Genomic DNA, 10,132 nt, shown 5'->3' with positions numbered 1-10,132 from the left:
TCTGCAACATAGAAACTTTCCGCATTGTTCTCGATACGTGGGTCTTTCTTTCACTGGCCTGGAGCCATGCAGTCGGCCTAGATGGCAAAGTTACCGGCTTAGAATTTAATCCCTACATTGCTGCTATGGCAGAGAAGTCTTGCTCTGATCATGGAGTGGAAAATGTGGAGAACTGGCTGTGTCCGCTGTGGGATGGTGTTAACATCTCTCGGTGGTTGGACTAGTGGAACGCCCTCATAGAATTCAAGCTTTGAAGATTTCAAGTTCTGCGCATTTTATAACATTAGAAAAGAGTCAGTCTAGAATGGAAATCAACACTGTCTAAATTACATCAAATACCACTACTAAATCTCCGTCATAGACATCAGACATTGCTTCGGCGCCGTGACCAATGAATCGTACGTTTCCCATGAAACGAGCTTCTCGGGAACATCAAACTTTGCCGACCAGATAAGAATCGTGAGAACGACTCTCAATTCTAACTGTCCCAAACGCTTCCCCCAGCATCCTCGGTTCCCTGCACTAAAAGCAAGGGTTGGACCACTGGCCGCATTAAAGACCAACTTCCCCTCAGCATCCCTCTTAAGCCAGCGTTCAGGAAGAAAAGCCTTGGGATCAAGGTCATCCCAATCATGGCGAGCCGGCTTATGCATCTGCGATGTCTTGCTGCGACTGCTCTCGTCGACGGACACGGACGGCATATTCAGCGACGGGCCAGTGAGGTTCAAAAATACCTGGGTATCACGGGGGACAGCGTAGCCCAACACGGCGGTATCCATTCTCGTCTGAACCATGATCGTCACGACGGGACAGTTCACTCGCAGCACCTCTTCTAAGAAGGCGTCTAGGTAGGGAGCGTGTTTGATTAATTCCGCCGCTGTTGGCAGACGTTTCTCTGCCCATGCCGCGCTGTATGTCTCTCGCAGGTTCTCCCGGATCTTGGTCTGTTCCTCTGGGTGGGAGAGAAGTCGGCGCATCAACCAGATCAGGGACCCGGTCGATGTGTCGTGGCCGGCTATCAGGTATCCGCAGATCTCATCGCGGATCCGTGGGTCATCGAGCACTGGCTTGCGGCCGGTTTTTTCAGCGGCTTTGATCTCGCGCGCGATGACATAGTCAAGAGCACATTCGGGCTTTCCGTCCTTGGTCAATCGGGGAATGGCCCTCTTGATTTGGGATTCAATGTATCCTCTCAGCGTCTGGCTTGAATGTCGGACCGAGGGCCGCAGGTTGTTGATGGCGTGGTAGAGACGAGGCCAGGGCATGTAGAAGCCCTTCCAGAGAGATTCTTCGTTCAGTGTGAGGGCAGCCAGTTTGTCCGATGTCCCTGCGGATGGGAATACCGTCACTTCGTCATTCATACTGTCCGGCAGGGAGATGTCAGTTCCGGCTTCTTCCATGTCGCGCAGGTATGAGAGTTGCCGCTTGATATCTCCTCCTTCTGGGCCCAGTCCAGTTGCCGCACTCAGGATGGAGTCGAAGGAAAATTCGACTATGTCATTCACGACGTCGAAGGGGTGTCCGTTGGCGGATCGGGATTTGAGTCGCCATAGCTCCAGCAAGTTGCAGGCCACCACGTAGGTATGAGGTGCATTCACCTATCATCCGGCCCAAGGTTAGTATGGGCTTTTGAGAAGGGATTTGGGGAGACATGAGCTCTTACGGTATTAAGAAACGACGGCGCCATCAAGTCTCGGACGAGATCACGAGACTCTCTGAAACGTGGATCGAAAGTTTCCATAGCCGGGTGTGCATGAGGTAGGAGACCACTGAATACATCCACCTTCTTCCCTCGCTTGAAATCAACCGCATCACGGTGACTCAGAATGTCATTGACCTCGCGGTAGTCCGAGAGCAGGATTGCAGGCTTCGAAAACGGTCCGAGGAAGAGCTGGGTGATGGCCGAGTTATGGCGATGGGCCTGCTCGAGGAACCAAGGCCGCATTCCCTGGATGTCTTTCTGCCTCTCCCCGAGCTCGGCCAGGTCTCCCATAATGGTTTGGGTCGCATGGTGGTTATACGGGATGCCCGAGAGTGGTCGTGGATATGCCCTTCGGAGCACCCAGTACACAGCAGTGATAATGCATGCTACAATGACGACCTTGATGGCTGTAGGGTTGGAGAGCAACGCAAACTCTGACAATGTCATTTTTGCAACTTTTGTCAAACTCCAAGAACAGACAATAACTCCATGATATCAATCTGGTTAAAATCTGACATGCAGATAGATCCATACGCCTCGTATAAGACCAATACCGTTCGGTACCGTCCGGAACTTCATGTATTGGAATTTCATGTATCAATGCACATGTGTGGATCCCCACGACTGTATACTTCGTATTTGTGAACTTATACCACTTGAGCACTCTTAGCTGTCCACCAGTGGATCCAGTTTAGTAAATGGCCCCGGGGGTTCAGAGATGAGGATCCTACTCGTTTGTCAGATACTGTGCACAGCCCAACAGAGACCCATATATAGCTTCATCCGGATAGATCTTACACTAGCAAGGCTATCGGAGATTGCTTTTGCACAACCATGTGGGTACGGTTTGCCGCAAAGTGCGAGCTGGCCGTCGAGAACTTGAGAGATATACCGTGTCTTATCTCCCCCGGGCCCCTCCTGCTCTCAAGAGTTCAATAATAGTCTTCCCCCGAGTTTGTAGAGCTTTCTCTTTGCATCTCTTTCACCGGGGTGCTATCTTTCACCATGGGAGTCCCAGAGCAGCTCAATGGCACAGCCAATGGCAAGTCTAAGGACTCGTTGTCAAAGCAATACGGTGGCGTTCATGCCGGAGGATGGGTGGACTATCTCCCTTCATATTTCGTCCCGTACATCCAGCTCTGTCGTCTGAGCCCCCCGGCCGCCTTCTTCATCATCTTCTTCCCTCATTTCTTCGGCGTGATCCACGCTGCTAGCGTCCAGAAGTCTTCCGTCGAAGAAGTCCTGCGTGTCTCCCTCATTCTGCTGGGTGGAAGCTTCTTCTGCAACAATGCCAGCCACGCCTGGAACGACCTCATTGATGCTCCCGTTGACAAGCTGGTCGCGCGCACTTGCACACGGCCCATCCCCCGTGGAGCCATCTCGCTCACCGCCGCTTTCATCTTCACCTGCATCCAGGCCGCCATCGCTGCTTCTTTCCTCCTACTTCTTCCCAGCAGCATCGCCCTGGCTGCTGTGCCCAACATCTTCGGCACTACTTACTACCCCTTCGCCAAAAGACACACCCATTTCCCGCAGGTGGTGCTGGGATTCTGTCTGACGTGGGGTATCATGATTGGAAGCGCGGCCATGGGTGTGCCCGAGCCGTGGGCCGACAAATCTACCCTGTCCCTGTTCGTGGCCTCGTCCTTGTGGGTGATCATCTTTGACACGGTCTACGCCCACCAGGATCTGGAGGACGACCTGAGAGTCGGCGTGAAGAGCACCGCGGTTCTCCTGCAGAGCTACGCGCGTCTGTTCCTGGTCGTCTTGTTCCTCGGCATGAGTGCGTGTCTCTTTGCTTGCGGGTACTACTCCAACATGAGCATGGCCTTCTTTTCCGTCACCGTGGGTGGCTGCTTCCTGTCCGTAGGCGCGATGGTCTTCTTCGTTGATCTCAAGGACCCCGCGAGCTGCTGGTCGTGGTTCTCGCAGGGCTTCTGGATGACCGGCGTTGCCATCTCGGGTGGGTTGCTGGCTGAGTATGTCTATGCCGCGAACGGAAGTCTGTGGTAATTGAGCACGTTTTTCACGCGCTTCTGGGAACTTTCAAGGGTGAGCCCTTCAAATGTGAAATTAGAGCTTCACTGGCAGATACAAACGCTGGTATATAGAGATAACCTTCATGATAGATATGAGACATGATGATGTATCATCGGCGAGTCCATGTCAGCCTTTCATTGATTCAGGGTCAATATAGCAAGCTGGAACCTTGATGTGACGGCCGATAGATGCGATGAAATCTTTCCCATGTTCTGTTTTTGTTTGTGACTTTAAATGTTTGCTTCAAATCGTTGTACTTAGTTTGTGTTGTTGTTGAATTGATTATATCAATCCCAACCTCTCCTTGACAATTTTCTATCTTGAATTCGAATAGCGTCTTTCTTGTTGTGCACATGTGCGCTCTAAAGATAGTCGTGCTTCTGCCGCAGGAGATGGCGTCTATCTACAAAGTCTACCTCTACAAACTCACAGAGGCGGCGGGTGGATAGCTTGTGGATTGAGGTATAAAAAGCACAATAAAAAGAAAACAGAAATGAAGTTACAAGCCCCCGACTTATAGAGCTTCTTCCTTCAATTTAGTGAACTTTCAATTCTCTCTTTCAAAGAATACTCAGACGAGGATGGGCTTCGAGGCCTAAACGCACTTCATCTAGTCTTTGAAAAACGCATTGATGTCCAATCCTTTAACCACCCCTACTATTCCCTTGCCACCAGTTGTAGCTTTGATGTTGTGAATCTCCTGATAAAGATCGCCTTCGTCATTCTCGAAGCCTACTCTTCCAACGAGGGCCTTTCCTTTTCCGCTCATTTCGACATCAGTTATCCTTTGTCCTCTCCGGACCTGACTAGCCTGCGTAAGCAGATCTTTCATGAATTCCTGAGAGGCCTCCAGAGTAGCACGTTGATAGTTGAGTTGGTCGACAAGTAGAGTATGCTCCTGATCGTTTGGAAGCGATACCTCTGTGGAGTCATCTAGATCCATCTGTACTACCGCATTTTGCTGCTCAATCTCGACTATTTGTTGGGAGATTTCATTTTCTCTGGCTTGGAAGTCGTTTTGCATTGCGTTAGTGGTAGAACGCAAGGCCAAAGTTGTACTTTCAAAGTTGTTAGCCTATCAAGCTTTGTGGTAGTTTTCATGCATGTGGAAACACGTACATTGTTGCGAAGCCAACTGCCATGTTAACATTTGACTTGCAGCGTTCAAGCTGTTCACATAAACTCTTGACAGATTTTTGACGGAGAATGCCGAACCCAAAGCGATCTCGCATACTGACGCCATCATCCGAACGCTTGGTCCAGCTCTCTAATTTGTCCTTAAACTTGTCACAGGCATCTTTGCAGAGTATATTGGTTCTCTGCAAAGTCTGTCTGGAATTGAAAGGAAGGAGTTCAAGCTGGGAGCTCTGGTTTGCGTCTTCCAACCCCGAAAGAACCTGCTCCGTGGCCAATAGCTCATTCTTGAGATTAGCTATCTCGGTTGGTGCACTTTTGATAGCATCGATAGTCTGGATCAGTTTGTGGATGCTGTGTGTTGTCGCACTAGCAATCCCTATACCACCAGTGACTATACCGAGTGTTGCCATTTGTACGGTATGTGAAGTACCGTAAGGCTGCAGGTGTTTTAGTATAAAAAGATCTTGAGATTTGGGCGCTTTGCTTTTTTATATATGGAGGGAATTTGTTTCCTGCCAGATGTTTCTGACATGAGAATATGCCAATTTATTATGGATGTAGGGCACGAGCGTCTGAAGTGATCTAGATTTGATTGCGGCTTATGGCTGCTAGTATCTTAGGAACGTTGTCCTATCAGCGAATGGTTTTACGAGTGCAACATACATACAATGGGCTCAAACGATCGACCTGATTCCAACCCCCTTCACCTGGGTGAAATCAGCCTCCAAATTACTGACGACCAATTGCAATGCAACACGTTCAGCCAAGTGCAGCTGATGTGACAACGAAATACGAGATGCAGCTTTTCGTATAGCGCGGGATGCGCTGCAAATCATTCATTGGTAGAAGACCTAATAATAGGACAACCGGCATACATTGCCTGGACATGCTGGTTTTCGGTCAAGATGGTTTCGTATCAACTTTATATAGTCCATATCACAGGAACCAAGTTAGATCACAATAATTTGGTGCTACACTTTTATTGGCTTGAAGTAAATTTGATTCTGTATAAATTGATCGACTCGAAAGAAAGCCAAGTAGGGAAGAATGCAGTTCTCCCCCGCGAAACGGATCAAATGCTTACCGGGGCTAGACCACGGCAAAGAGGGCATAAGATTATATAAGTCTTTGGCAAACACTTGGCTAGAAATTCATCTCTCTATTCTTTTTCCTTCTTAAAAACCATCTGCTCATATCAGCCTCTTTGGATTAACTGTGCCTGGCAATCGTGGTACGAAGCTCAGGACGAGAGCAACCATGTCAAGAGTCCCCATTACACAACATATTTCTGGCGTGAACGCAGAATCCGGTGGAAAAGTGTTTGCAGGATATGTGGACAATAGTAACAACAGCGAATACCATGGTGGGACGCACTACCACCAGCACCCAGGTAATCAATCACCTTCATTTTTTGGAAGAGCAAATTGACCTAACCATCGAAACCTTAGACCAACCAGAACCTCGCCCGGAACCACTGTGGACGGTGCCATTCCAGCATGATCCCGACTTTGTCAGCCGCAATGAACTCCTCGCTCAAATCCACAAAACATCCTCGATCCCGGGATCTAGAATAGTTATCTTTGGCATAGGAGGGGTTGGGTGAGAACATAGTCCTGAGCGGTCTGTTCAAGTCTAACTTTGCGACAGTAAATCTCGACTCGTCATCGAATACTGCCACCAAATCCGACAGGAATCGCCTGACACCTGGGTTTTCTGGGTTCACGCGAGTAATGCTGCGCGCTGCGAGGAAAGTCTGCGCAACCTTGCCGACCGTGCTAAGATTCCCGGGCGTCAGGATCGCAACTCTAATATTTTCCAACTCTTCGGGAACTGGTTGCAAGATGGCAAGATCGGAAAATGGATTCTGGTCCTGGATAATGTCGATGATCATGAGCTCCTTCGCAAACCATTGACTACTCGGACAGAGGCCCAAGCAGAACCCCCGAGGTATGCCCCAACGCAGCCACCGCTAAGGTACCTTTTCGCAAGCTCGAATGGTTCCATCATCGTCACAAGCCGGAATAAAGGGGTAGCTCTAGAGCTCGCCGGCCATGAGAAACATCTGATCGATATACAACCTATGAATGCAGCCGAGGCGCTGGTTCTAATGCGGAAGAAGCTAGATGATTTTGCAGAGACTGAGGAATTGGTTCGGCTAGTCAAGGAACTCGAATTCATGCCACTCGCGATTGTGCAAGCCGCTAGCTACATCACCCACCGTGCACCCCAATGCTCGGTATTGCAATACCTAGAAAAGCTTCAGCAGGGTGATCGGCAAGCCGCAAGACTTCTTAATCACGAGGGAAAATACATCGATCGAGACTGGGAGGCAAAAAACTCGATCCTACTGACTTGGCAAATTTCGTTCGACCATATTCGACGGATCAGGCAGTCTGCCGCTGATTTGCTGTCTCTGATGAGCTTTTTCGACCGGCAGGGAATCCCAGAGGGTCTTCTACGGGTGCAAGACAAAACCCATAATCCTTTAAGTTCTCCGCAAGACATTGGGAACAGATCAAGTGATGAGGATACGGATCACTCGTCTGAACCTGACGTAGATGACGATTTTGAGAGCGATATTGTGATTCTCAAAGACTATTCTTTTATCACTTCAGATAAAGATAGTATGGTGTTCACAATGCATCGGCTTGTGCAGCTAGCAGTACACATATGGTTGAAAAACTATGGTCAGGAGGAGGAGTGGAAGGAACGTTTCATCAAGAATCTATGTGGTGAATTCCCGATCGGTCAATATGAAAATTGGGAGAGATGCCGGCCACTGTTTCCACATGTTAGGTCAGCTGTGGCACATCGACCGAAATCGCAAGACTCACTCCGGAACTGGGCTACGCTACTCTATAAAGGGGCGTGGTATGCGATAGAATGTGGCAGTATTTCGGTTGCAGAGGATATGGCAGCTATGTCAAGGAAGCAAAGAATGAAGATTGGCGGCGCCGAAGATATAGACACCCTTGTGAGCACTACGATATTAGGAATAGTCTACGGACGAGAGGGGCGGTGGAAAGAGGCAGAGCAGCTCCAGCTGCAGGTCATGGAGACTCGCAAGATAAAACTCGGCGTGGACCATCCTAACACGCTAACGAGTATGGCCAACCTGGCGTCGACGTTATGGAACCAAGGCCGATGGGAGGAGGCGGAGCAGCTCCAGCTACAGGTCATGGAGACCCGTAAGATAATACTCGGCGCGGACTATCCCGATACGCTGGTGAGTATGAATAACCTGGCGTCGACATATAGGAGCCAGGGCCGATGGGAGGAGGCAGAGCAGCTCCAGCTACAGGTTACGGAGATAAGTAAGACAAAACTCGGCGCGGACCATCCCGATACGCTACTGAGTATGGCCAACCTAGCGTCGACATTATGGAGCCAGGGCCGATGGGAGAAGGCGGAGCAGCTTGAGCTACAGGTCATGGAGACCCGTAAGATGATACTCGGCGCGGACTATCCCGATACGCTGGTGAGTATGAATAACCTGGCGTCGATATATAGGAGCCAGGGCCGATGGGAGGAGGCAGAGCAGCTCCAGCTACAGGTTACGGAGATAAGCAAGACGAAACTCGGCGCAGACCATCCCAATACTCTGACGGGTATAGCCAACCTGGCGTCAATATATAGGAGCCAGGGCCGATGGGAGAAGGCGGAGCAGCTCCAGCTGCAGGTTATGGAGACTCGCAAGACGAAACTCGGCGCGGACCATCCCAACACGTTGATGGGCATGGCTAACCTAGCCTTCACGTGGAATTCTACAGGCCAGCATACTAAAGCAATCGATTTGCTTCGAACCTGCGTGCTCAAGGAACAACGAGTTTTAGGCCCATCTCATCCTTATACTATATTCCATGACAATACGCTGCTGGGATGGGAAACTGCGCATCTTGCTATGAAGGCATGAACCGTTTATCCTTCCTCTGCTTTTCTCGAATTGGGTTCCTCTCACTATATTGTATTTCATTGTCTGATTTTGTCTACAATTCACTGCGATTCTCCCTAGTAACCCTGCATTTGACAATCCATTGTTTCTTACAAGTACAAAGTAGTTTTGAAACTATAGTACTACGTAATTTCGACGTAACAGTCCCTGTATCGATACTATCCGTGTTAGGCCTAGCGCGGTTTGGGTTAGGGTTGCGCAAAGCGTAGAAGCCAATTTCGAAACTGTAACAGTTCGTTAAGAAGCAGTATTACTACCGCAAACGAGAAGCCACGGACTAGCTGATATCCCCATATTCTGAATGAAACAGACCCACGTCGTGGTATATAATCCCCGGATGCCTTTAGCATCTGCGGTTGGGTCGGGTGTATTCAGCGTAGCTACCGTCAATAGTGAGACGATGAGACTTGCAACAGTAGTGCCTTCTTTCAATTCTCCTTTTGGACAGCGGAATACTGTGCCAGGTGCATCCGATATTCTAAGGTAGAATCAGTGTGACGTTATACCTGTAGTTTTTTGCCTTGTCTGTCCGGCTTGATATCGGGAGCCATGTTCCATTAAGCCTCATCTTCGTCCAAGTCTCGTGCTTCTTGCTTCTGTAGCTATCGGTCAATCGTACCCATACCATCCTCCTAACATCAAACTTCCCCTCTTCACTTTTCCAAGGAAGCACATAACCCCGCTGGTTACTCACAACCCTAATCCCCCTCTCCCTAAACTGAGTCGTATAATTGGTATACCCAAACACCCAAACCTTAACTCCATCCCAAGGCAACTCCAGCAAATCCGTTCCAAAAGCACAATTCCACGAATTTCAGCGTGCTGCGGACTCGAAGTGCGCTGCAGGGATGGTGCATGATGCGTGGCCACCAGAACAGACCGCTTTTCTTGTGTACTCTCCCGAAGAGCTCTGATCTCACCCCTTAACCAGGACAAGTCGGAGTAGTGAGCTTCGTTGTGTTGCTTGACGGACCAATATTTGATCTTTTGGAAATCGGAGATCCTGTAATTGACTAATTCGTTTGATTCCTGCGAGATGTGGGACCAGAGTGTGAGCCTAGGATTGTCACGTCGGAGTCCCGGATGTGTAGCGACGTTGGTGGAGTAGTACAATGCGGCCATTCATGCAGGGTTCGTTTTCGAGCTGTTTTGCTTTTTCGAGGCCTGTGTTGAAGGTTGTTTCGTAGAATTCGTGGTTTCCAAGGGCTAAGAATACGATCTCGAATTTGGATTTTAAGGTTTGTAGGAAGGCACGGTAGCTGTTGTAGTCTTCCAGACGGCCGATGTCGCCTGCTAGGATG

General features: G+C 49.4%; 4 protein-coding genes across 4 annotated transcripts; 2 read left to right on the top strand and 2 right to left on the bottom strand.

Moving 5' to 3' along the window:
- Positions 1-344: 344 nt before the first annotated feature.
- Positions 345-2,149, bottom strand: LCP9604111_5594 (uncharacterized protein; the record flags this gene model as incomplete). The annotated part of the gene is made up of 2 exons (XM_039073421.1): positions 345-1,598; positions 1,664-2,149. The coding sequence occupies 2 exons, from the start codon at positions 2,147-2,149 to the stop codon at positions 345-347; spliced, it is 1,740 nt and encodes a 579-aa protein (XP_038928556.1).
- Positions 2,150-2,707: 558 nt separating this feature from the next.
- On the top strand, positions 2,708-3,715 carry LCP9604111_5593 (4-hydroxybenzoate octaprenyltransferase; the record flags this gene model as incomplete). The annotated part of the gene is made up of 1 exon (XM_039073420.1): positions 2,708-3,715. One exon carries the CDS (start codon positions 2,708-2,710, stop codon positions 3,713-3,715), a length of 1,008 nt encoding a protein of 335 aa, XP_038928555.1.
- Positions 3,716-4,352: 637 nt separating this feature from the next.
- LCP9604111_5592 (uncharacterized protein) lies at positions 4,353-5,289 on the bottom strand (the record flags this gene model as incomplete). Its single annotated transcript, XM_039073419.1, has 2 exons — positions 4,353-4,800; positions 4,862-5,289. 2 exons carry the CDS (start codon positions 5,287-5,289, stop codon positions 4,353-4,355), a joined length of 876 nt encoding a protein of 291 aa, XP_038928554.1.
- Positions 5,290-6,136: 847 nt separating this feature from the next.
- On the top strand, positions 6,137-8,792 carry LCP9604111_5591 (uncharacterized protein; the record flags this gene model as incomplete). Its single annotated transcript, XM_039073418.1, has 3 exons — positions 6,137-6,269; positions 6,328-6,478; positions 6,527-8,792. The coding sequence occupies 3 exons, from the start codon at positions 6,137-6,139 to the stop codon at positions 8,790-8,792; spliced, it is 2,550 nt and encodes an 849-aa protein (XP_038928553.1).
- Positions 8,793-10,132: the final 1,340 nt, after the last annotated feature.

The sequence above is a fragment of the Penicillium roqueforti genome (genome assembly GCF_015533775.1).
Source record: "Penicillium roqueforti strain LCP96 04111 chromosome Unknown scaffold_13, whole genome shotgun sequence".
NCBI classification, from domain to species: Eukaryota; Fungi; Ascomycota; class Eurotiomycetes; order Eurotiales; family Aspergillaceae; genus Penicillium; species Penicillium roqueforti.
The sequence above is the reverse complement of the archived record's forward strand: the minus strand, read 5'-3'. Positions and strand labels throughout refer to the sequence as shown.